Below are 27,427 nucleotides of genomic sequence, written 5' to 3'. Positions count from 1 at the left end.
CCCCCAGAATAGTCAGTCCGCTCCCTTTCTATGCCCCTGATTCTATTATATTCACCATTTTATTCTGTTCATCAGATTATTTATTCACTTGATTTTTAGATTCACTTGTTGATAGATGTGTATTTGTTGTTCATAATTTGTATCTTTACCTTCTTCCTCTTCTTAAAGGATACCTTTCAGCATTTCATATAATACTGGTTTGGTGGTGATGAACTCCTTTAGCTTTTTCTTATCTGTGAAGCTCTTTATCTGACCTTCAATTCTGAATGATAGCTTTGCTGGGTAAAGTAATCTTGGTTGTAGGTTCTTGCTATTCATCACTTTGAATATTTCTTGCCACTCCCTTCTGGCCTGCATAGTTTCTGTTGAGAAATCAGCTGACAGTCATATGGGTAGTCCCTTGTAGGTAACTGACTGTTTTTCTCTTGCTGTTTTTAAGATTCTCTCTTTGTCTTTTGCTCTTGGCATTTTAATTATGATGTGTCTTGGTGTGGTCCTCTTTGGATTCCTTTTGTTTGGGGTTCTCTGCGCTTCCTGGACTTGTAAGTCTATTTCTTTCACCAGGTAGGGGAAGTTTTCTGTCATTATTTCTTCCAATAGGTTATCAATATCTTGCTCTCTCGCTTCTTCTGGCACCCCCATAATTCGGATGTTGGTACGCTTGAAGTTGTCCCAGAGGCTCCTTACACTATCTTCATATTTTTGGATTCTTTTTTCTTTTTGTTTTTCCAGTTGGGTGTCTTTTGCTTCTTCATATTTCAAATCTTTGACTTGATTCTTGTGATCCTCTAGTCTGCTGTTGGAACTCTGTATAATATTCTTTATTTCAGTCAGTGTATGCTTAATTTCTAGTTGGTCCTTTTTCATAACCTCAAGGGTCTCACTAGATTTCTTGAGGGTCTCACTAAATTTATCGGCGGTTTCTAGAAAATTCTTGAAAAACCTTATAAGTGTGGTTTTAAACTCTATATCCTGTAGTTTGCTTTCCTCCATTTCTGTCATTTGTGACCTGTTCCTTTGTCTCCGCATTTTTTATGCTTCCCTGTGTTGATAGAGTGGCTTTCTGTTCTAGGTGTCCTATAGGGCCCAGTGGCTCAGCCTCCCCAATTACCTGAAGTGGACACTCTTGGTGAACCCCTTTGTGGGCTGTGTACACAGTCTTGTTGTAGTTAAGCCTTGATTGTTGTAGGTATCACTGGGAGGAATTGACCTCCAGGCCAATTGTCTGTGAGAATCAGCTGTGTCTGCAGTGGGAGAACTTCTGTGCTGGAGACACCCTTCTGGGGCAAGACTTGCTTCAGTGGGGCTTTGGTGCTCACTGAGTCTGCCCCCTGAGTGTGTCCCTTATGGATCTGAGGAGTTGTAATCTGGATGGTCCCACTCTGACCACCGGGTACACTGGCTCTTGGATTTCTAAGGAGGTGCTAATTTAGCCTCTGCCTGAGGCTACCCAGCAGGAGCTATGGAGAAATCTGCAGATTCCTCTTCTTTGTTTGGGGTTTGGAGGTGCCCAGATGAGGCCCAGCTGTGAAGCAATGCAAGCTGCTGTGGGGCCTTGGGCCTTCTTTTGGAAGTTCTGGGTCTCTCTGACCCAGCTGCAGTTTGTTAGGTAATTTTCAGATTGCCAAGGGCCAGGCATTTCATATGCAAAAGCCTCTGCGCATAGCTTGGGTGGGGCGGGGTCTCAGGGGAACAACAGGGCGGAGCAAGCAGCTATGGCTGCTCCTCAGCCCTGCCCTAAGAGGCCCCGAGTCTCAGTGCCCAGTTAATCGCTGCAAGCACCTCTGAAAGAAAGCCACCCTTGAGTTCCGCCCGCTGCCAGACAGTCCAGTTTCTCCCCGTATGAGTCTGGGTCCCCAGAGACTCGCCCGGAACTGGAGTCAGGGCCGTCGGGAGCTTGAGACTCCCTCCCGATTGAAAAAGACAACCGCGTCCTCAGTTGCCAGCCCTTTCCATGTGCGCCTTCGTACCTCTGCACTTTACTTCCGCACCTCCTCTGAGTCTCAGTGTGCTTTTCTCTTTCCTTCTAGTTGTAGAATTTCCACTCAGCCAGCCTTCCTGTGGTTCTGGATGATGTCCGTTTTGTCTTTTAGTTGTATTTTTAAAGTGGTTGTGCGAGGCAGCAATTTCCGGTGTTTACCTATGCCGCCATCTTGGTTTCTCCCCTCTGTAATATTTTTATTAATACCATCTCTTTCCTCTTCTTGCAGTGTTTCATTTCACTCTCCAAGGTTCTCATGCGTCTCTAATAATTTCTGTTTTCACTGGCTTCTTTCTTTTGAACCCTAAATGTTCTCCATGAATATATTCTCAGTCTTCTCTTTTTGGTGCTCTTAAGTGGCCTCCTCTACTGGATAACAGTCTTCATGACTTCACCTACTACGTATGCATAGATGTTATCTCTCAAGTTTGAATCTCTGTTTTAAGTTTTTGATGTTTGTTTCTAATTTTTGGTAAAAATGTTTACTTTGAGCTTACTGTATCCAAAATAAAACTCCTCTTACATCTACTTCATATCTAATTCTCATATCTAATTCTCACTACCCTCTGAGAGACACCTTAATGTGAACATCATTATCTTTCGTTGTTGCCTTATTTTTTCTTTCTTTTTAAAAATTTATTTATTTATTTATTTATTTGAACATCATTACCTTTGATTTTTATGTCCCTCATCTGCCACATCCAATCAGATGCCTGGTCTTGTTCATTTTACTTTGACAATCTCTCTTGAATACATTCTTCCCTTTAATTTCCTTTGCCATCATAAGCGCCTACTGCTCTCATCTAGGCTACTGCAATAACCACTTAACTGATTTCATAGTTCTTCCTGTGTCAGTTAGCTTTTGTTGCATAATAAATTACTTCAGAACTTAGTAGCTTAAACAATGACCATTTTATTTAGCTCAAAATTCTGAGAGTTAGCTGGATGATTCCGGGGTTCCTCAGCTGATCTGAGGAACTGAACCCACGGCCTTCTGGTGCACAGGACAACGCTCCATCCGAATCACACCAGCCAGGGCCAGATTGAAAACTTGTTTAGGCTGCAACCTGAGCTTGTTCATCTTCATGTGTAATATTTGGAAGTCTGCCTTACATGTAGCCATTAGACTATTTGAATGACTTTTCTATCTGAAATAGCCTCACTCACATGTCTGGCAGTTGGCAGACTGTCGGCTGGGGTGCCTCGTTTCTGCATGTAGCCTTTTATCATCCAGCAGGCTATCTCACTCTCATTCACATAGTAGTCTCAGAGTTCCAAGAGCAGCAAGAGTAGGCAAGCCCTAATGCACAAATGTTTTTGAAGTCTGTTTGGATCCCATTTATTGCTGTTCAAGGATGGAGTCTCATAATAGGAGGAACTGCAAAGTCATATTATAAAGAGACTAGAGGCCCGATGCATAAAAATTGGTGCACTCGGGGGTAGGGGGGGTGGGGGGGATCCCTCAGCCCCGCCTGTGCCCTCTCGCAGTCTGGGACCCCTCAGGGGATGACCACCTGCTGGCTTAGGCCCGATCCCCGGGAGATTGGGCCTAAGATGGCAATCAGACATCCCTCTGGCAGCCCAGCAGCCCTCGGGGGATGTCCACTTGCCAGCGGGGAGCAGGCCTAAACTGCAGTCGGACATCCTTAGCACTGCTGAGGAGGCAGGAGAGGCTCCCACCACCACCGCTGTACTGGCAGCCATCAGCCTGGCTTGTGGCTGAGCAGAGCTCCTCCCATGTGAGAGCGCCCTGACCACCAGAGGGCAGCTCCTGCATTGAGCATCTGCCCCCTGGTGGTCAGTGTGTGTCATAGTGACCAGTCATTCCCAATCCTTCTGCTGTTAGGGTCAGTTTGCATATTACCCTTTTACTATATAGGATAGAGGCCTGGTGCACGGGTGGGAGCCAGCTGGTTTGCCCTGAAGGGTGTCCCGGATCAGGGTGGGGGTCCCGCTTGGGTGCCTGGCCAGCCTGGATGAGGGGATGATGGCTGTTTGCAGCTGGTCATACCCCCTTCAGGGTGGGGGTCCCCACTGGGGTGCCTGGCCAGTCTGGGTGAGGGGCTGAGGGCCGTTTTCAGGCTGGCGGGTGACTGAAGCTCCCAACCTCTTCTTTTTTTCTTTTTTTTTTCTTTTTTATTCTGGGATTTATTTACCTTCTATGGCTGTCACTGGAGCTGAGAGCCGGCTTTAGCTCTGAGGCTTGGCTCCAGCTCTGAGACCTCAGCTGCTGAAAGCAGGTATCTGGGCTTTGGTTAGCTTCTATAATTGAACCACTGTTGCAACTCCAGCCCTGAGGCCTGGCTGGCCGAAAGCAGATTTCTGGGGATTGTTTAGCTTCTATAATTGCAACATAGTTGCTTAGAGTGCAGCTCAGAGGCCGGCAGCGGCAGGCGGGGAACCTTGGCTTCCTCCATCACTGGAGCAAGCAAGCCTCCTGTTCGCTTCAGCTGCCTGGCTGCCGGCCGCCATCTTGGTTGGCAGTTAATTTGCATATCGCCCTGATTAGCCAATGGGAAGCGTGTCAGAGGTATGGTTAATTACCATGTTTGTCTATTATTAGATAGGATAGGAAGAATTTGTAGTCATTTTTGCAACATAGCACATTTTTTTCCCCATTTTATCCTAAGACCAACTGATTTCATATTTTTACAATTTAGCTCTGCTGATTTTATCCCTCTGCTTAAACACTGTGAGTGGCACTCTGGACTTGAAGGAAGTTAAGAACAATAGCATAATCTGCCTCATTTTATCTTTCTAGTTTTATTTTTCTCTGCTCCCCCTTCTCTACTCAAATTGGACTAGTTTCTAAATTGGTCTGCGTAGCCTGTAAGGATCAGCTCATATGCCAACCCTTTCATGAATCCTTCCTAGATTTTTCTCTCCTCACTCCCACATTTACTTTTCTCAATCTCTTAAGTTGAAATGGTCTCCCCTTCCTCAGTTTTCTCATAGCTCTTTGCACCTTTCTTGTGATTTTTTACCTTGTTATAAATGTCCCTTAACAGACTGACAACTTTTTTAGAAATTTATTTTAGAGAGGGGAAAAAGGAGAGAGAAAAATACTCATTTGAGAAAGTTATACATCAGTGTGAGAGAGATACTAGTACATCAATCGGTTGCTTCCTGTACGTGCCCCAACCAGGGATCAACCTAGGTATGTGCCTTGACTGGGAACCCAACCTGTGACCTTCTAGTGCAGCAGTCGCCAACCTTTCGGACCTTACGGACCACCAGTTGGCTACCGCTGCTCCAAAGGTTTCCTTAAACCAGCGGTTGCCAACCTTTTTGACCTCACGGACCCACAGACCACCAGTTGGCAACCGCTGTTCTAGTGCACAGGACGATGCTCCAACCAACTGAGCCACACCAGCGAAGGCCAGATCGAAAACTTTTTAGGGCTGCAACCCGAGCTTGTCCATCTTTATGTGTAATATTTGGAAGTCTGCCTTATAAGTATTTGAATGAGTTTTTAAATTTTTATTAACTTTAGAAAGGAACAGAGAGAAGAGAGGGAAACTTCAATGATGAGAGAGAATCATGGATCAGCTGCCTCCCTGCATGCCCCCCACTGGAGATTGAACCTGCAACTAGGGGATGTGCCCTGACCGGGAACCAACCACTGAGCTACACTGACCAGGCTTGAATGATTTTTGAATGATGAATATTTCTCATAGTTTTTATAATGTTAGTTTTGAGTACCAGTTAATTAAATTTTTTTTTCTTTCAGACCAGAAACTAGAGAGCAGTATCCAAATAAATTTATCCAACGAGATGACACTGAAAGATTTTACATTCTGAATACATTATTCAACCTACCAGGTAGATTCATTCTATGCTTATATAACTGATGCTTTCTCTTCTTTCCATGATTATTTGTCTTTGCTCAAGGGAGATAAAATAAGTTTGAATTTTCTCACCTAAAACTTACGAATATCTATTCTTCATTTTTCAGAGACCTACCTGTTGGCCTGCCTAGTAGATTTTTTTACTAATTGTCCCAGATATACCAGGTATGTATGTGCTATAATTTTTTCCAATTGATTTTTTAAAAATTAATGTACAGGGTTTTAGAGAACTGGCCATTGTAGGTCTTTTCTGCTTTTCTGAAGTGAATTTAGTGCTAGTGAGAGATGCCTCATTGCCAGCCTGAGAGATGGGACGGCACCAGCAGCTCCATGCAGGCTCTCACCTCCCACTCGGCCCCTCTTCTTGCCAGTGTGCTGCAGCCATGTTTGGAAGGGACCACTTCTGATTGGCTTCTCCTGGGAATGAAGACGGCCAGCAGAGGTGCTAATTGTGACAACTGAGTGGGAGGTTTGTGTGATGATTATCTGTCAAGCAGAATTACACTAAAACCCCCCTACTCATTTCACAGCAGCTACCCAGGAGCCATTCAGGATGGTAATTTAATTTCATTCCCAGGCCCAGCAAGATTTGATTGAGGAATAAATACTGTTTATCCTCCCTGAAGTAAAATTTTGCTTAAGTCTTGAACAAGTTACCTTATCCTTTTTAGGAATTTGCATAACCACTGCTGAAAGTTCAGCTATATGTGCTAGAGTTTGCTAACTTCCTTATCCTTTCTAGGCCTTACCCACTCACTTCAAGGCACTGAATTTGGTAGAGTGCTAAATAGAAAATAGGCAATACCTTTGTATCTAGAGATGTTAGAAAAGTCAGGGTAGAGAGAACCTAAATTACCAACTTTAAGTTTTAAATGTTTTTTTGATGGAACCTGTTTCTTAAAAGTGATTAATAAAGGAACTTGATGTTTTTGAAACTGGCCTTTTAGCTTCCACTCAGTATATTCTATCACTTTGTATTTATTTACAGTTATTGTATTCCATTGAACACTATAGTCATCTCTGGTGGTCAGATGAATTTTCATTAGGGAGTAATTATTTTCCTAATTAGCCAGTGCCATTATCCATGTGATAATGGAACCTTTGGGTCCCTGGGTAATGTGTGATATTTTATTTACCCTCCTTTGGATTCCCTGTCATGTTCTTTTCATCTCTCTGTAGCTGTGAAACAGGATTTAAAGATGGGGACCTCTTCATGTCTTACCGGAGTATGTTCCAGGATGTAAGGGATGCTGTTGACTGGGTTCATTACAAGGTACCTAGGAGCTGCTGCTTTACCTGCTCACTCTTGGCCTGTGTTTGATATTGTCTGACATTAACTTTCTAGGTGCAAATAGAACTGAGTTTTTCCTCTTTAAAAAAAACAACAACACACACACACAAAACCCCCACAAAACAGATTTGCCCCCTAGTGATAGCTCTTTATAAGACTTTAATACTTTTGTTCTTGATTGTCCTGCTTTCAGATTGTGTTTGGTTTCGATATCTTATTTTACAAATACATTTAGAAGAGATTTTAGTGTTAATATTATACTTACTGTATCCTATGAGGATAATTATGGTCCTTTCCCCCCCCCCCCCAAATACTTGACTGATAACCTTAACCCTTTGAGTGCCAACCAATATCCTAGGAACTATGCTAAAATTGCCAAGGCATTTTTGCTGATTTTACAGCAGTTTAGGAAAAAAATTATGAAAATTAGGCAGATAAATGCCAAGTGGTTAATTTTAGAACTACAAATATTCGGCATCATAACTAATCTGCACTTGGTGCCATCTGTCAATAAAGAGTGAACTACTAGCATCTAATAGTGACACTGCAGGAGGAGCGCAATAGCGCTCCTGGCACTTTTGGGGCGCGATCGCGCTCCCTGGCACTCTAGAGGTTAACAAATATATTAACATTTACTATAAATTGTACCGAATAAAATATGAAATGGTTTTTGATGTCTAGGTTAAAATAAAAATAATTTTATATTTTAAATACATTTTGGAAGTAGAGTTGGAGCAAATCACATCTGCTACTTTATCCTGTCTTCTCCAATGTGTCTGCTTTTCCATTTTGGTAATACTTAAATGATGCATCTCGGTTGATAGTAGACATAATTTGTCTTATAAACTGTTAAAGACTGATTTTGTTCTTATTTCTTTTTTTTTTCCCCTAGGGCTCCCTTAAGGAAAAGACAGTTGAAAATCTTGAGAAGTATGTAGTCAAAGATGTAAGTAATAAAGGGAAATCTACATGATAGCTTATTTTACCTATTAGGGAAATTAATAAGTCTATTTATAATGAAATGTACAAGGGGAAGGTATGTATTTCCTTGTTATAATATATGCCAAGTGTAATTACCAAGAGTTTTCAGCCAGAGCATATATTTTAGTACAGTTTTTCCTATTTGTTGATAATTAAGAAGACCTAGTATTCCATTTGTTTTTATAGCTCTAATTGTGATAGCAGCTATAGAGGTTACTGTGTGCACATCAGTGTGCTGAGTGAGTGATTACATGCATTATCCTGCTTAATATTCTGTATAGCCATGAATTAGGCATTGTTACCTCTGTTGTATAGGAACAGATGAAGAAATTAAGGAATAAAGGGATTAAATAATTTGGCCAAGTTCATACAGCTAATAAGTAGTAACCCAAATCATAGCCACTGTGCTACACCATCTAAACAATGTACAAAGTAACTCATTTAAATTATCTTTAGCCTATCAACAGGAAATAATAGGGAAAGCTTTAAAAATATCTAAAAAGACATTAGAGGAAAACCTAATAAAATTCAGAAAAATCTGTAGTTTATTTAATAGTACTGTGTTAGTTAATTTCTTAGTTTTGGTAATTGTGGTTATGTACAATGTTAATATTAAGGGAAGCTGGATGAAGAATAGGGTTCTCTACTATTTTCACAACTTTAAGTCTGAAATTATTTCAAAATTAAAAGTAAACACACACACTTCTTTTTCTTACAGAGGAAAAGTAGTGTAATGCATTATTTTCTCAAAGTATTTTGGTAAAGATTACTTACTGTTTTGTCTTTGTACTTCCTGTTTCCTCCCCACTCCCACCCTAATCCTTGTTTCAAAAAGAATGCTGAGGGGTTCAGGAAAGGTCCAGGAGAACTTGAGTAAAGGGACCTATTTACTGTGAGAGAAGGGAAATCTGCTGTTCTTTCTGGTTATGAGGAGTTAGAATTAACTTATGTTTCTGTAGGTGAGTCTAGGCATTTCTAGATTGTATCCTGCACATGTCATTCAATTATACAAGGTGATGTGTTTTTTTTGTTGTTGTTGTTTTTAAATATATTTTACTGATTTTTTACAGAGAGGAAGGGAGAGGGATAGAGAGTTAGAAACATCGATGAGAGAGAAACATTGATCAGCTGCCTCTTGCACACTCCCTACTGGGGATGTGCCCGCAACCAAGGTACATGCCCTTGACCGGAATCGAACCTGGGACCCTTGAGTCCGCAGGCTGACGCTCTATCCACTGAACCAAACCGGTTAGGGCGTTTTTTTTTTTTTTTTTAATGAAAGTATATACAATGAAGCTAAATCTCCATGTAGAGGATTTTGCTATTTAAAATCAGCTTCTCCTGATCTCTAACATATCTAATTCACATACTAAGATTACAAAGTAATTTAAACTCTTTCCTGAGGCAGACATGGGGAAGGTAGAGAGATGTTTTTAAGAAGCATATAATTATTTATTATTTATATGTATCATCTATCTATATGTATCACCTATCTTCTATATATATAAAAGCCTTAGTGACCGTAACGACCGTTTGACCTGTCGCTATGATGCGCACTGACCACCAGGGGGCAGATGCTTAAGGCAGGAGCTGCCCCCTGGTGGTCAGTGCGCTCCCATAGCCAACCTCCCACAGTCCCTCACCCCATCCAGCAGGCCCTGGCCAGGACTGGGCAAGATGGCCCTGATTGCTGACCAGGCCTAGGGACACCACCTGTGCACAAATTTCATGCACCGGGCCTCTAGTTTTATATATAAAATCTATATATTATATACACCATGTATATTATATATGTTAATACTTAATTTATGCATAGTGATTGATAATGTGGTCTTTCTCAATGCAACAATCTGAAGCCATCTAACCAACCCTTAAAGGGAATCCCCTGTTCTTATTTCAGTGGACAAAAGTCCAGTATGTGACTATTCCACAGTAAATGAATATGTATTTGGGTTTACTGTTTCACTCATCATTATATTACATTTCAGGGAAAATTGCCTTTGCTTCTGAGCCGGATGAAGGAAGTAGGGAAAGTATTTCTTGCCACCAACAGTGACTATAAATATACAGATGTAAGTACTTAATATTCATATTTGTTTGTTTATACAGAGGAATTATTTTGGCCTAAAGAACTGAAGATAACAAGGAGGATAATAGTTTATTAAGGGTAGTTTTTGCCACTTCATTTTAAAAGCAGTGAAAAGAGCAAACATATATACCATAAGAGCTACATCAGTGATTCTCAAATTTTTCTAATTTCTTTTGACTGTTTCCCTTAATTACAGTTGGCTACTTGAATGTTTTAATTTGGGTTTATTCAAAACACTTGTGCTGATCAAAATGGCTTCTATGTCTCTTAGGCACATCATTTATATAAACTTAAGTCACTCGCTTCCTGTATTGCACATGAGCACATGCCCTCCTCCCTGTTGTTTGGAGCCGACAGCAATAGATGGTGCGAAGATGTTTTTATTTTTAGCCATCAGAAGTTACCACTGCTTAAGTGCTTTTTGCCAGATTAAAGCATATAGAATAGCCAATTTAACTCCTCGTCTTACTTTTGCTAAGACAGTTACAAGTTCATGGTACTAGCAAAAAGCTCAGTATTTCCCAATTCTTCATGTAAAATCTTGTCTTAGAAATCTGATGGTTTGGAATAAGCAAGACTGTGAGTCATTAGTTTTCTCTATGCTCTTACCTCAGAAGACCCTAACCTCCAAAAATGGGTTTCAGTCCACTAGAATTAGGTAGGGATATATGGATGAATCTGTACATCATTATCTCCTAGAACAGTGGTTGGCAAACTGCGGCTCGGCAAACCCTGGCTTGAGAGCCACATGTGGCTCTTTGGCCCCTTGAGTATGGCTCTTCCACAAAATACCGGCTCTTCCACAAAATACCGACTTCTGCGCATGGGCCACGAAGTTTCAGTCGCACTGTACGTGCGTGCCCGCACGTGGTATTTTGTGGAAGAGCCACACTCAGGGGGCCAAAGAGCCGAATGTGGCTCGCGAGCCGCGGTTTGCCGACCACGGTCCTAGAAGAATATGATGCCCTACTCAGAATGTCAGAAGCTTCTGTATGTTTGTTATGAGAAGCATTAATTTCTGGCTTTCATAGCCATGATTTCATAAACTTTAGAGGAAATGAGAATGTGATAAATCCTATATTGAAAAAGACATTTTTATGAAAAACTTGTGTATGTTTTTTTAATAGTGTTTTATATCTTTTGTAGAAGTGGTATATGGACCTTATGTTGGTGTTTTTCTGTTTTGTTTTTTCCCCCCAGAAAATTATGACTTACCTGTTTGATTTCCCACATGGCCCCAAGGTACTATATGTAAATTATTAGACCATTGCTTTAGTAATAATGCATTTAATCAGCCTGGAATATTGATGTTAAGGAATTGGTCAGGACCCATTCAGAAATCTTCATTAACATTAGAAGTCATGCAGGTGCTGGTATATTATTTAAAGTCGATAGCAACTTGAAAACTTAGTAGACAGAAATAAAAGAGATATTCATATGGCATTTAGTAGGATGGTAGCAGAGTAATTTTATGCCCAAGAACTTCTATGCAGAGTTAAGTTTGGGTTTTTCAGGTTGAGGAAGATAACTGATTGAAAGAAACAGAAAATGTGTATATTCTTGACAACTTTTAGATTTTGCTTATTTATTGATGAGTTTTGTGCCAAGGGAACAGTTAGCCTTGATATTTAAGCAGAGGTGTCTTTATTTCTGCAGTATGGCTGCACTTAGATTTAAGGACTCTTCATGGCAAGTTAATCATATACTTGTGCCGTGCTATTTTAATTCTAGCTTTTAAAAAAAAATAAATATCAGTAAATCCCTATTTTGAGATCACCCAAAGGCAGTGCTCTTCAGCTTGACCTTAAAAGGTTGTTTGAGGATGGAAATCATGTTGATGGGCATAACTTTTACATTAGTGCTGTGGTTGGCCTGCAGTAGGTTGGCCTTTGCCAGTGTGCACTTCGAGCCATCATTCTGAAGTCATACCCAGTAAAATTTCCTAATAGTTCCATGCTAGCTTGTATACTTCAGTTCCAAGGCTTATCTGCCTCTCCCTTAATTTGTCTCTTGGGTATTGATCTGCATCTCTTTTTAGCCCCCTTGAGCCTCCTTTTGAGTGTGAGCACATTTACATATTAACTTATTTCACAGAAATTTAACCCTTTGCACTCCGCTGTCCCCTCTCAGGGGACATCGGAATTCTAGCATATCACTCGGATGTCCCCTCTCAGGGGACATTGCAGTTTATTAGTGATTACGGGGAATTGAGTTATTTCAACGCAACTTTTTGAGACATGCATGTTTCCCTGAAGTTTTATCTTGAAATGGCACAAGAAATTAAATCAAAATATCGTAAAATTACTAAGATATATACAAGAAATGTCAGCGGGTTTTGTGTCGGATTAAACAATAAACTACATATTCCCGATGTGGGACAAAGAAAACGGGACTGCATTGTGTGTTCTAACAGGAAAACACCTGGTGGCAGGCGTCAAACCACTTATTACTGTCAAACATGCACTAATCAGCCTGCAATGCATATTGGGGAGTGTTACAAAACTTATACTGTACAAAATTATAAACAATAAAATATTGGTTTTTTTGCAAATATACATTCCTCGATGTCACCCAATTCATATAAGTCCAATATCATTATAATATGTTACTTGGTTCCAAAATTATACTAAATAATACGAGGGTCTGTAAATGCACGTTTCCGCCGCAAAGTAGCGTCGAGTAGCTGGTAGCCAATGTCCAGAATGGTTCGGAGTGCAAAGGGTTAATATAAGTAGATGAAATGATTTAAAATGTAGAGATTATTAGTCGTTCACTTATATTTTCACCTTGCCTGCTTCCAAAAGGATATGACTTATAAGACACAATGTTTTTAATAAAACAGTGGGATCTTCTGCTTATACTTAGTATTTCTACATTCCTTGCATCTGAGTGAGATTAAATATTAGTGCCTTAAGGGTAGGAGCGATGTTTCAGCTTCTGCTGTTCCTGCTTCATCAGCCTGGGAGTTCCCATCGACCATGGCAGTCCTACTTTGACCTGATCTTGGTGGATGCACGGAAACCACTCTTTTTTGGAGAAGGCACAGTACTGCGTCAGGTGGATACTGTAAGTTGAGAGGATGTTCTGTCTGCACATTGTCCTTCGTGTTTCTCCTTCCCCCACTCCCACTCTCCCTAAGGAAACAGGTATTTTTATCTACTTAGCTGTATCTCTCTTTTGAAATTATTCTAAGTCTTGGTTTTAATTGAGGTAGCCGAATAATTCAAAAGTGTCTTTCATTTGTTTGTCTAGCCAAGTAGCCTTTTGGATTGAGATTAGGATAGAATGATAAAGTATTACAAAGTCCATATTCTCTTCTCACAGAAAACTGGCAAGCTGAAAATTGGTACCTACACAGGCCCCTTACAACATGGTATTGTCTACTCAGGAGGTGAGTTGCAGACTTCCCTTTAGTGTGCGTCTCTGCTCAGACCTCACCCTGAAAGCATTGATGTCCTCCTAGCATAGTGGCACATGTTCCCTTTAGTTCCCTGAAGATCTCATCTACTGAAAGTAAATACTTCAGTCCTCTACTAATGCAATAGGAGTCAGGGAGAATGGGTTTGAGAAGTTGTTAGTATGTTCTAATGAATCTTTGATTTTTCACCCAATCTTTCTTTTACTTATTTGAGGCTTTTTCTCAGTGTCTTGGAATCATTTGGGGGTAGTCCTCAAGGAGCCCCTATGGACACAAATACATATTTTGTTGGAGTGATAAACTTAATAGCAGATCTATGATGAGAAAAAGAGGTGGTACTTTTGAGAGTTATAGTCAATACTAATGCTGAGACATGTAGGAGGCAATTTAAAAAATGAGAAAAAGATAAATTGTGGGTCTTTGACTTTAAGGAAGGTGAGCCCTTTTTCTAGTGTGTTCCTCACATAATTGTAAGAAAAAAAATCACAGTATTTAATCGTTACGGTACTGAGAATGCTGTTTTCTTTTTTAATATGGGGACATTTTTTTCTTTGTTTATTGTTTCAGGTTCATCTGATACAATCTGTGATCTGTTGGGAGCCAAGGGCAAGGACATTTTGTATATTGGAGATCACATTTTTGGGGACATTTTGAAATCAAAGAAACGGCAAGGGTGGCGAACTTTTTTGGTGATTCCTGAACTTGCACAGGAGCTTCATGTCTGGACTGATAAGAGTTGTAAGGAGCCATTTCTTAGTTTATAAATCTTTCATATAGTTTATATAAAATGGCCAGCTGTGAACCACTACTTTGTATGCAGGGGGTCCAAAAGATAGGCCCTGATATTTGCATAACTCTTTCCCAGACAGCCCAGTATTTCACAGAAGTCCAGAATTGGAGGAAATAAAAGAGGTTATCTTGTTCAGCTTTCTTCTTGAATCCTTTCAATTTTAAGTATAAAATGTTATTCCCTGAGTTCTGTTACAATAGCAGCTAATGTGGGAACTCCACTCTGCTCTGTAGTCCCCCGTTTGTCCAACCATGCTACTAGTCCAGTCTCTCTGCTACCAGCTCATGTCTGTGACTCTGGGGCATTGACTGCTCTGAGTGTTAATCACCTCCTGATATTTATTTGCTCTTCTGAGAAGTAGAGAATGGGGCCAAATTCCATTCTCTGAACTGAGCTATGCTGTGGATTTAGGTAAAGGTAATGCCTGCATGCCCTTAGGCAAGTCACTGAGACACCCTCTCCCTTCGTTTCCTCAAGTGTGAAAATGTGGGTAGTAATACCTACCTCATAAAGCTGATGAGGCTCAACTGAGGTAAGGTGTGTATAAAGAAGATACAAGTAACAACCCTTCTCAACCAGGGCGCCTCATCTGAAACAGAGAACAGAGAAAATGACTCCATTTTCCCAAAGATGGCAGATAAAGAAAATTTGTTCTATACAATTATTACATTAAGGCTTAATTCTCTTTGGGGAACCCAGGTGGAGAAAAGCTGGAACACAGAGGCAGCATGCAGCAGGTGCTGGCTGTTGGTTGGTATTGTTTGTACTTATCAGTGGAATTTTCTGCTAGCCTTTCACCCACATTTTCAACTCCCCACCTAGGAAGTTTTAGAAATCTAGTGGGCTTGGCCCTGTTTCCTAGACTTGTAACTATGGACAAGTTGTCTCATTCTCTGTTAAGACTTGCTTTGCTGACACACTGAGATGGGGTATGAATTGGCACTTGGTAAGCTTAGACTCAGCATCCAGTTGGAAGAGTTGTGGTCAGCAGTGATTCAGAAGAAGAAAGGCCTAGGAAATACTGATGTTCATCTGCTACCAGATTGCAGGCAGCGTAGCCGTGGGTTTTCCTGAAGGTGGCCAGGGAAGTTATTTTATACACTCACCTATCGCTTTACTTTTCAGTCATATCTGCAACCTTTTTAAATGTAGTTTCAGCAGTAATTAAAAACTGGATGCTTTTTATTTTATTTAAAATATTTTCCTTTTCCTTCCAAACCATAACAAGCACTTTTTGAAGAGCTTCAGAGCTTGGATATTTTCTTGGCTGAACTTTACAAGTAAGTTTTTTCCCTAATTCTAAAATGTTTTCCTTTTTCCCTAAAACTTACCTACCTTTTTGGGAGTCCCCTAGGTATGAGAGATGTCTTTTCTAGAGATTTTCACTGGCCTTCTCATTTGTCTCCAGGCACCTTGACAGCAGCAGCAATGAGCGCCCAGACATTAGCTCCATCCAGAGACGTATTAAGGTATCCAAATGGGATTTGGGAGAAAACTTGCAAAATAAAGTTTAAGTGATTTTCATATTTCTCATTTTATACAGGGACTGGCACAGAGCCAGTGCACAGATACTTTTTTGAATGAGCTGACAGTCTTATTCTTTGATTTAGAAAGTAACTCATGACATGGACATGTGCTATGGGATGATGGGAAGCTTGTTTCGCAGTGGCTCCCGGCAGACCCTCTTTGCCAGTCAGGTGATGCGTTATGCTGATCTCTATGCCGCATCTTTCATCAACCTGCTGTATTACCCATTCAGCTACCTCTTCAGAGCTGCCCACGTCTTGGTGAGTTAATGCAGCTGTAAGCTACTGTTTAGTTAATATACTTTTAAGGCAGAGATCTGTAACTACCTTTGTGGGATGACATCGGAGAAGTTTGGATTATTCCTTTCTAAGGTGCACAGAGACCAAGGGTAGGTTGCACTAAATGAGAAATGTGGTTTTTATATTCCTATGCTCTGATACTGAACTATGTTTCAGGACTGATTTTGCTGTGAGAAAGAAAATAAGGATCTCTTCTCTCATTTACCCAGTTTCAGGCTATAGTAAATGGTCTGGGCACAGTTTTGAGGGTTGAGGAGAAAGAAGAGGGTAGGTGGCTTTAGGGAGTTCCAGGAAGACACTTCAGTACCTACACTGGATTGACCTCTGGTCCATGATCGACATCTCTCTGAATGGCCACCTAAAGAGGGAGAGGAGAGGAGCTCTTAGGGAGCTCGGGAGGCTTCCCAGGTCCGTGAGAGAAATTGCCACCACTTTCCTGGAACTTAAGTGAATACAATCAAAGTAGCATTTAAAATTTTTGCTGGAAAGTATAAACATGAGACTGAAGATATTTTAAAATAAGAACTAGAGGATCAAGAAAGAATAAGCTGTGTAGTCTAGACCACTACTAAGAATTGTATTCATGCAGTGATGATCACTAAACAGTGAAGTAGAACTTGTTTTTAACCAGTGAAATAAGTCAAATAGGAAAGCTTAAAAAGCAGGGGTCCTCAAACTACGGCCCACGGGCCACATGCAAATACAAATATTGTATTTGTTCCCGTTTTGTTTTTTTACTTCAAAATAAGATATGTGCAGTGTGCATAGGAATTTGTTCATAGTTTTTTTTTGTTGTTTTTTTTTTTAACTATAGTCTGGCCCTCCAACGGTCTGAGAGACAGTGAACTGGCCCCCTGTTTAAAAAGTTTGAGGACCCCTGGCTTAAAGAAACAAACTCAAGCAGAAAGCTTTGAGTTCATCTGGTTTCTAAGCTAGGAAGAGTGGGAAAAAGTGTAGCAGCTCACTGTGGAACAGTACTTTTAGGAAGATGGACAAATAATCATCAAAAACTGTACTGCTAAGATCAACCTTAGCTCAGCAAGGAACACCAATGTATTCAGTAGCGTGGGGCTGTGGTTCAGAAAAGGCTCTTTACACAGGAGGCAAGCAGCTGCTCATTAAACCTCTTCAACCAAATGCTAGTGGAAAGCTCATGACATCATTTTAGAAGTAGATTGGAACTCAGTCAGTGATTTATCTGCTGATGAATACTGTAAATATAAGCTATGGGATAGTTATAGTTGCCTGGGCTCCCAAATCATTTGCTGTTGGGTCATTTCATACTTACACTTGTGTGATAAACCTGGGTGGTCATACGCTTTAGAAAAGCCCAACCTGGCAGCCTATTTAATGTTGCCTGGTCGATTGATGGCACTCAGATGGCTGGAGCCTGTGGAAATGGACATACTCTTTCTGCACCAACATGGTGAAGCAGTGTTGGGAGTGGAAAAGTTTTCAAGTAACAATCAAAAGAAAGACCGTGCATGTTTTAACGTTCTTAATGATTCAGTGCATTTACTGGAATTGTGATAGAATCATTAAAGCATCTTTGAACTACAGGTGTTAGGATTTGGGAAATAGCTCCACCTGCTTTCTGAACCTCTGACTTTGTTCTAGATGCCTCATGAATCAACAGTGGAACACACACATGTAGATATCAATGAGATGGAGTCCCCGCTTGCCACCCGGAACCGTACTTCAGTGGATTTCAAAGATACTGACTACAAGCGGCACCAGTTGACACGATCGATTAGTGAGATTAAACCCCCCAACCTATTCCCACTGGCCCCCCAGGAAATTACACACTGCCATGATGAAGATGATGATGAAGAGGAGGAAGAGGAAGAATAAGAAAGAAAACAAAAACTCTGAACAACCATTAAACAAGTTCTAGCAGGACTCATAGGAGCATACCATGTCCCTGCTTGGGTCCTAGTGGGAGGGGGGGGGGTACTCCATGAAAAGGTTCTGAAGACCTTAAGATAATTCTAATCATAGGGAGATACTTGTTTTAGTTTTGTGTGTCTACAGTCTTTACAGATGGTTTAAAATTGTAATGGAGTCTGAATTGGAAAAAAGGAAGGGTAAAAACTGGGCTGAATTGCATGAAGATGGCTCCATTGTGGCTTGTGACACTGTTTGTCTTGTTTCATCATCAGTCTGTTAAGTGTCAGAGAGGAACAAGGAAGATGATGGAAAGAGGTGATCTAAAACGGCTGTTATGTTACAAATTGTGCTCTTACTCCAAAATCCATCTTTTTCAGTGCATTACATAGTGTTGTATACCAGTGGAGAAATACATTGTTTCCAGGATCAAATGTAGCCTTCTGTTAAGGTCAAGGTTCCTTGTGTTCTCTACTTGCTGTAGGGCTGATCTGGAATGGACTGCAGCAATTTCATTTTGAGGCAAAAGTCTTTGTCTATTTCTACAGTTCTATGATAAGTTTTTTTGTTATTTCAAAAAATAATCTCATCTAGGACAAATCTATAGAAATAATTTAGCTCAAAGAGGACAAAGGAACAAGGCCCCCAAAAGAAAAGGAGGAACTTTCTTATATTACAGCATAACTGAGTAAAATTCACTGGTGTGGTCTATATTGTGTGGCTTGTGCTACCGACTTCCAGCTCTCTCTCCTCTGGAGCTGAGTTTCAATGTCAAGCAGTAGAAGATAGAACACGGGCTCTGTAAGCCAAAACTCTACTAAAGCAGAGGGCACAATCAGTGTGAATGAATTCACTTCAGAATCCCCAAAATCACTTCTTGTTGTCTTGAACAAGAATGGATCATTACTGTATACACTAGGGAGGGGGTATTATAACTACCTCCCAGTACAGTGGTATAGACTCTTACTTTATCCTTCATATATTTCTTTCATTCTTATGTCGTTGGTCAACATGGGAGGGTAGATTAGTTGCTCTAGAACTCAATAAAGTATAATATTTCTAATACTGACTTGGACCTCTTATGTAGCACAGCTGTAATAATAGCTGTTGGGTTTAGGTTTAGCTTAGTGACATCAATTTGACACTCTCTCCTAAAATATAATCTAGCATGGTTAATGGTTAAAATTATAGCATGTAAATAGGCCTCAATTTTCTCATGGAAAATTTTTTTGGTACAGGACTATGAAGTAAGGCTTTTTTTCTTTTTTTGAAATCATATAGTAGGGAACACAGTAATTTAGCTAAGGCCATATTGCCTCACTGCTTTCAATATCTGTGGCTTTACACTGTCATGTCAAGAAACATACATTCTAACGAATCTATTAGGAATATGTGCTACTTTTAAAGTATCATGTTAGAAATGGTATTCAAATAGCAATTAGATACTGTCATGCTTTAAATTTTAGAGAATGTGCATATGGTCACCCAGTTATTAATTATTCTCACTTAAAATAGAGGTGTTGCCCAGTTTACACATGGTCTTAAATTTTCGCAAAGCCAAAGAATTTCTAAGTGAGTCATTGTAACTATAGAGCTCACTTATAAGTAAATTGACATACCTTCCCTTTTACAGCAAGGACCAACATGAGCAGTTCGCATTAATTTACCACACTTTCTGTATTGTCCACGTAAGATCTTATCTATGTAATAGACTCTTTTTAGTCAGATGTCTCTCTGGCAGTGGGTCCAAAGACTGAGAAGTGAAAAACACAATTGGAATAAGTAAGAATTCCACTGATGGTTACAACTTAAGGACCACCAAAGTGTATTTTAAAGAGCTCAGATTCCATAAAAGTCTAAGATCCAGAGCAGAGTGTACTGGGGAATGAGTGATCCATGGGCAGGCAGCTACAATTGGGCTTACTAAAACATGAATGGGAGTGGCTCTTGCCAATAGTTAAAGGAAGCTGAATTTAAAACATATTCCCCCACCTACCTTTTTTGAAACCTGAGATGTTTTAGACTGATCTCCCAACTCTTCAGAATGTCTTTCCTGGGTATTTGAAAAACACCTCTTATGTTCAGGCTTTGTAAAAGTGCCACATACCACTTTTGGGGCAGGTACAGGCTAACAGGGACCCTGGCACTCACCCAGCAGCTCGTTGGGCACAGCAGAGCCCAGCCCTGCTGGGTTTCCTCTGCAAGAAGAATTGCCCCATACGTTCATCTCTACAAAGATGGTCAATTAAAGCTCAGATGGTATATTTCAGAAAAGTCCGTTAAAGCCGAGAATGTTAGTGTTCTGTTTAGACCTTAGATGTTCTCCTACCATATGCATAGCTCTTAAAATAAGAAAGCAAGTCCTCAAGCTACCCTTTATAAGATGCTTTTAGAAGTGGTTCTTAGTAGAACTAGAATAACTTAGAGCTAGTCATGTTAAGTATTGTTTTTAAGCAACCACTATAAAGCCACTTGCAGTGACATGTCAGACTTAAAAATACTTTGTCCATGTTTAGATAATTCTAAATCTGATTTACTTAATAACTATTTTGTCAACAAGTTTAAAGTCCTGAAATTTTTCCAAGACTGCCAAGAGCATTTAAAAATACTGTGCTTATTCACCACAAATAGCCTGAGACAAACAACTGCATATCTAAGTCTGCATTAAGGATAGAGCCTTGTCCACATTCCATGTTATGGAAACTATTTCATCTTTCTTTGGTGGTGGGAAAAATGGTAACTATGATCTAGCTGTTGCCATACGTTACTGGCCCAATTCCTCACTTGGTTTAGTAGTTTATGTCTCAATACTTAGGTTTCTCATGACATTCTTTCTTGGTGACTAGAGCACAGAGCTCTTAAATGGTTTTCCTCTAATGGAACAATTTCAAATGACACATAACTTTAGGAGGCCCTGAGAATGAATTCTTTACCATGGAGCTACCTAAGCATCCTTGAAAATAGAAGAAAAACAGTGCACTACTACCAACAAGTGGAGGACGCACACGCACAGCAACCAGGAAGCAGAGGCAGGCGGCATAGAGTGATCCCGCATCCCATCTTCCACCTCCACTAACAGGAGCGGCATTCCACACTGCTCTTACTGCCGAGTATGTAGAAGTAGCAGAAAGCACATCGAAAAAGAAAATGCCCTGTTTAGGAATGAACAGTGCAACTTTTCTACCTAACCTGGTTATCTCAACCATTTTTCCCTATCCTCACAGTATCTTCATTCCAGGGCCATAACCATCTGACTTGTTCCAACAAAGGTATGTAATTTCAAAAATAAAATATACACAATAGTTAAGTCCCTTTGAAGAGTTTTAACACAAGAAGTACTCCCAATTAAACAGAACATTTCATCTCAAGTTTGCTGACTCTGGTACTGTCTCAGTAATCTATATTTTCCAACTTAAACCAGATGACCAGTGTTTGTTTCTTAACACAGAAATTATATTTTTGCTCCATTTTATCACTAGAAAAAAAGTGTATTAGATTGCTTTATGAACTAAAGGTACAAGTATGTCCCCAAATGCTTGCTCTCCCTTTGAGCTGAGCTCTCCTCTCCCCAAAGTCATGTCTAGCCAGGGCTGTAGACAGGGCCTGGAGAGTCTGGGCCAAGATAAGCCCCCCCCCCCACACACAAGAGCCTAAGCAGACAAGTGCATGTTTTTCCCATGAAAGAGAAAGTCCTCTCAAGTTCCTGAGATCCTGGGAAAGACGGTTTGCCAATCAGTCCTTCCCAACATAGAAAAATGTTCATTACATGTCTAGTCTTTTTGAGAGAGGATTCTCACCAAAGGTCACCTTTGACTTGTGGGGGTGGGTATTCTGAAGCAAGTAACTTCATTTTTTGGCCCATTGCCCTCAAATCACTGATGTAGCAGAACAGTGGTAGGGGAGCTGGCTCAATCTAAATTTCTGCCTGTGTCCTAGCTGGTTTGGCTCAGTGGATAGAGTGTTGGCCTGTGGACCGGAGGGTCCCAGGTTCGATTCAAGTCAAGGGCACGTACCTCGGTTACGGGCTCCTCCCCGGCCCGGGCCCTAGTCAGGGCGTGTGCAGGAGGCAACAAATTAATGTGTTTCTCTCACATCGATCTTTCTGTCTTTCCCTCTCTTCCACTCTCTCTAAAAATCAATGGAAAAATATCCCCAGGTGAGGAGTAAAAATTCCTGCCTTGGGTTGGCCTAGAGTGCTTCACAATCACTGCTACCCTGGCAGGAAAGCACTTTAACAACAAATCCTGGCAACTAGTCCCCTGGTATCCTTAGGCCTTACAATCATCCACCAGGGAGATGGCCTGTCCCAGAGAAAGGGCCCTGTAATCATTCCTTTGTTCTGAGACTTCTTTGAAAATAAGAGCACAGACATGAGGATCTTGGAGGGGAAATGAAAGTTATATAAAGAAAGCAAAAGTTTACTCGCTAATATAATTCAACATTTGACTTTAATAAGGAATCATCTGTATTGAATTGCCTTCAGAAAGTATCAAATAAGTTTTCAGAAATCAACTCCAAGCTATGAAAAGGTCATTCAGTTTGTACACTCACTTCCTCTACAAATGCTGAACTGAGAAGACGCCCTGAAGACAATGCGTTAAATGAAATTGAAACCTCAGAGCTTTTTTCACAGTAAAGCTTAGAAATGAACTAACACATGGGCACATGGATGCAGACAGAAAGCTTAGGCAAATCTCATCTTATCACCTCTGTTTTCCTTGGAGCACTCATCCAAACAACGTGAGTAAAGCAGGAAAAACTAAGAGCAATAACTGGGTGTGGATGTGCTGGAGAGAGGATTCCTTCCCTGGCCCTGCTTGCTTCCTGCCCTGCTTCTAAAAAGCAAACAGGCTCCCAAGAAGGTAACACTTCACTGGAATACAGATCTACCTTCTACTCCGAAGAAAGAGGATAATGACTGGGGAGGAGGGATGGTGGTTAGGTCAGGCAGTGTCAAGCCAGTCTTGTCAGCACTTCACCAAAATGTCTTCATCCACAGGATAAAATAAGTAAAACAGACCACAAATATCAAATAATAACGGTGGGAAAAATAAGGGACCAGAAATCAAGAGGAAAAAAGGATTCCAAAAAGAGGTGGTCTAGAAATGGGTCACAGAGGGGCTGTGGATGCCTGAATCCTGAAGAGCATCAGAGCACGACTCACCACACTGACGCTGGTATTAACGCTAAGCCTGCGCATCCTCTCTCCGACCTAGGCTTCGTGTAGCAGGTGAGGCCCCACCGTGGGTTTCATCTTCGAGAGCCAATCGAGAGGCTTGGATGAGGCCTTCAGTCTTGCCTAGGAAAAAACAGCTTAGAGAGTTGCCCAGATAGTTGTGTTATTAGTGACTGAGCACCAAATTTCTGGGGAAAATTTGGATACACTCAGTGTCCTTACCTAAAATAAACTGACGGGGGACAGATTACAATCCTTGCAAAGGGACACCCTCCCGGAATTGGCTGTACCAGGCTGTATGTTGGAGACTTGGTTCTAGCACCCACTTTTCTTTTAACATGTGACTTTGTGATATATGTTCAAAGGAAATGCCTTGCTGTGTTACCATGCTGACAACAATTTCCAACTTTCCCACCAGTAAAGTCAAGCATTTGGGCAGGGGACCCAGGCTGGTGTTGCATAGATGAAAGGGGAAAGAGGGAACACACACCTGCTATAAGGGTGAAAAGAAAATCATTTATCTAAATAGAATAGAAATGAACAAAAACCTTTTAAAACAATCACAAAATTTACAAATAAATTGGTACAAAATAAATAGGAGAGATTGTAAATCTACAACATCATTTGAATTATAAAATGCGTTCATTATGACAATCAGCTCATGAAACCTATACATGTCACTTGTGCTTTAGGTTTACGTACACGGCTCTGAATACTGTGTTCAGAAAACTTCGCTGCTGCAAAGCATGAAATGTGCACTATGATACAGTGAGTAAAGACTAAGGAGGATGAAAATCAGACACAAAGCAGGGTCTTATTTGAGGGCCAAGGCAATGTTGGCATTGGGCCTCAAAACCAAGAAAAGGCATACTAGAAGCCCTGATGGGCAGGCTCCAGAGAGATGAATTCTATAATCCAAGGGTGGGAATTAAGAGGCCATTACTGTTGTAGGGCTAGGCCACCGCCCTGGCTTTGAAGGGAAGGAGGGAGGAGGCTCTGATCTCACAGCTATGCTACTAGAGAATAGAGCTAGTAACTAGGAAACCACCTCAAGTATTTCACAGAGGTACCCGAGAGGCCCTGCCACGGGTGAGAAACCTGCCTCCACCCTCATCCCAGACACTGGTCATAGGAATAGAGGTCCCAATAAAAGGGGCCGGGGACACTAGGACCAACATAAGAGCAGCAACCTGTTTAAGACAAAACAAACAAAACTGCTGCCTTCTCATCCACTTGAAGGGACAACAGAACTCTGGGTGAGGGGCTCCAGAACAGATCTCAGCTTAGTCACAGACGATGTACACTAACAGTAGAGGAATATGTACATAATAAATAATATAAAACAAAGCATATACATTTGTGGATCTGAAGGACCCCAGAAACAAGAAAGGTCAATGGACTGATACACTCTACCTTCACAGTAGACTTCAGACACGGCAGTGATGAATGAAGCTAGGCCGGGCTCTCTGCGGAGTGAGAGTCCTGAGGCCTTACTCTCCCCACTCCTTTCTGCTCTGGAGGCCTGAGACCAGCTGTTTCTATCCAAGGGGCTGGGTCTCCACACAAAGGCACCCAAGCCCCCCAGGTCCATCTGCGTTCTCTCCAGGGTGAGTCTGAAGAGGAGTCTGGCTCCAAAAGAATCCCTTTCTAGTGAATCCACGTCAGTCAGATGTGGGTGGGCAAATGCCAGGAGCTGGCCTGCCAAATGAGGCAAGACAGTGCTCCCATCATTCTTCCAGTTCCCGTCATTCTTAAAATGCTCCTAGGTGTTAAAAATCGAAAAGGTGTTTTCACTCAGTCTTACAGTACATGCCGGCTCTGTGTACACAGGCACCTTGGCATACAAATGCCTAGAACTTTACTCTCGTGCCACTAGAACCTTCATTTTCATGTTGCATCAAGAACAGCCTGGTATTTCCTATGAGAAGATATTTAAGACAATTCTAGCGAGATGACGTCAGTGGCTAGCACATCCCCAGAGAAAGCTTACTGGAGCTGAGCCGCCCACAAAGATCTAAGAAGCAAAGAAGGTCCCAGCCCAGGATTGTGGGAGAAGAGCTGCCCCAAGCTCTGCAGTTGCCATGAACTCCATCTCCCTGCTGTCCTCAGGGCTGACCAGACAGGACAGACGAAAACCAGCAAGAAAGCATTGGCTGCAGCAGGAATGAAGGCCCCCGTCAGCCTTCAGGGATGGTAACCAGCAAGCCGGGTGCCACCAACACCCCAAACGGAGACAGCGAACCTCTCCTATCAGCCCACGTGAATACAACAGAGAGATGAGAAGATGAAGATCAGCAAGTGGCCCTGAGTTACAAGAACGGAGCAGGTTGCCCACGATACCTTTACACCAGAAAGGTTTCTGAATCCCCACATCACTTTCATACTGAACCAAGTCCCTCCTAATTCTGGGCTAACCTACAACCCACCCAGAACAGAATGGAACGAAACCTGACCCCAGACAAGAGCCTGTGTCCTCCACAGGAAAGAGCACCGAGGAAGCCTCACGCCTGCACTGCCGCTCTGCCTTGGGGTCCTCGCCCCTGCGAGAGAAGCCAGGGGAGCCGTCCCCTTGGCCCCTGCCAACAGGGAGCTTGGGTCATGTGATGGCACCAAGCCAACCCTCCCTGGTGGCCTCTTGCTTGAAATGCCAGGGAACAAGGTGAACACCTCCCTGTGCCAGCCTAGGTCAGGCCTCTGCCTGGGGTCACCCCTGGGAACACTGGAGGCATCTTGGTCTCCTGGCCCAGAAATAGGGAAGATAGTCACAGATCCCTGGCTGGCTTTCAGAAGATGACAGGGTTGGGTTTTTTTGTTTGTTTGTTTGTTTTTGTTTCTGACCAGCCAGGACACAGGCTCAATCAGCCATGGCCTACTTAGGTCTGCTTCTCAACCTGAGAATTCGAGGGCAGAAGTTCATGGTCCCTGCTTGGCCTAAATACCTGTTGCTTCACTGTCTGTGGAAAATGCATTTCTACTTTTATCTATTTTCCTAGACTTGAAAAAGCTGGTCCTTTAGTCGTATGGCCCTGGTATAGCTCAGGTAACGATGTTCGCAGTAAATGTTTCATACTGATGGTGTGGAGTTCTGCATTCAACATTTGTACACAAGTTCCTTGAAATAACAGTAGAAAATAGTAAGATGCCCTGCTCCCTCCCACCTGGGGAAGCCCAGCATGGGCACTGAGCTACCTTTGGGAAGTGAGGTGAGGGAGGGAGGAACGGGGCTGAATGGGGTGCCCCTTCAAATTCAAACTCTGCAAGAATCGAGGCGTACACTAGTTGATTAGCACCCAATATCCAGGAACAAATCTTAAGGATTTGTTTTTCTAAGAATTTAAGTACATGATTTTGGACTTTCCTGATTATATAAAACAGGGAAATAAAGGGCGAGAACCTCTAAGGCAGTAGGTAAAAAGCCACGTTCATTTATAAAAAGAAAGCCAACAGTCCTGGGAACATTTGGATCCTCAATCCAGTTCCATTTGAACCTTTACCAGGGAGGCTGCGCAGGAAGAGGTTCCACAGCAGGGGCCACAGAGGCCATGGAGGGGGAGGCGCTGGGTCCGACAAGGGCTTCAACAGAAGTCAGGACCCCAGGACCTGCATCTGCCACACAGCCCTCCCCTCCACACTTACAAAGCCAGCAGCCCCAGGAGAGGACGAGCCACCTGGTGCTAAGGACTGGCCACTGCACATCGAGATCTGAACGGTCTTTCTCTGCCCGACTCCAGTTTACTGTATAGACAGGAACTGTACAGACCTTCTAAGCCAGAATCATTCTCCTGCCGCCCCGAGGAGCAGTGAGCGAGCGTATCTCCTTCCACAGCCTGAAGTCAGTTCCCAGGGGGAGGGGCCTGGAAAAGAAATCTGGTGGCTCACATTGTGATCTGAAGGGTCTTGAGCATTCCCCAAAGCAGATGTATAGCCAGATGTTAACCTTCGTGCCTCTCGGGGCCAGACAAGAATTACTTTTTATTCTCTGTTGTTATAAAAGCAGTGTGAACAGTCAAAGGTAAAGAGTGGTTTATAGAAACATACAAACTTGGAGGTTAAACTCCTGTCCTCTGGGAGCCCCCGTGCAAAGCCACCCCTGCCAGCTCCTTTACAGAGCGGACAGAGAGCCACATGCTGAACAGGTAAGAG

General features: G+C 41.9%; 1 protein-coding gene across 11 annotated transcripts in view; it reads left to right on the top strand.

The window, feature by feature from the left end:
- NT5C2 (5'-nucleotidase, cytosolic II) overlaps positions 1–19,171 on the top strand; it is a 122,793-nt gene extending 103,622 nt beyond the window's left edge. For 8 of the 11 annotated variants that reach the window (XM_006095914.3, XM_014461902.2, XM_014461901.2 and 5 more), the window contains 14 exons: positions 5,712–5,803; positions 5,937–5,994; positions 7,009–7,102; positions 8,013–8,066; positions 10,090–10,173; positions 11,391–11,432; positions 13,149–13,256; positions 13,515–13,581; positions 14,176–14,346; positions 15,098–15,148; positions 15,627–15,678; positions 15,807–15,867; positions 16,009–16,185; positions 17,842–19,171. In XM_006095914.3, coding sequence (XP_006095976.2) covers positions 5,712–5,803; positions 5,937–5,994; positions 7,009–7,102; positions 8,013–8,066; positions 10,090–10,173; positions 11,391–11,432; positions 13,149–13,256; positions 13,515–13,581; positions 14,176–14,346; positions 15,098–15,148; positions 15,627–15,678; positions 15,807–15,867; positions 16,009–16,185; positions 17,842–18,075 — 1,345 coding nt within the window. In that variant the 3' untranslated portion in view covers positions 18,076–19,171. The remainder of the gene's footprint in view (positions 1–5,711; positions 5,804–5,936; positions 5,995–7,008; positions 7,103–8,012; positions 8,067–10,089; positions 10,174–11,390; positions 11,433–13,148; positions 13,257–13,514; positions 13,582–14,175; positions 14,347–15,097; positions 15,149–15,626; positions 15,679–15,806; positions 15,868–16,008; positions 16,186–17,841) is intronic. The other 3 variants (XM_006095918.3, XM_006095915.3, XM_006095912.3) reach the window with 1 other exon arrangement.
- The last annotated feature ends 8,256 nt before the right edge of the window (positions 19,172–27,427 follow it).

Source organism: Myotis lucifugus, unplaced genomic scaffold (assembly GCF_000147115.1).
Source record: "Myotis lucifugus unplaced genomic scaffold, Myoluc2.0 scaffold_162, whole genome shotgun sequence".
In the NCBI taxonomy this organism is placed as follows: Eukaryota; Metazoa; Chordata; class Mammalia; order Chiroptera; family Vespertilionidae; genus Myotis; species Myotis lucifugus.
Note: the sequence above shows the minus strand (reverse complement) of the source record. Positions and strands in the feature narration are given on the sequence as shown.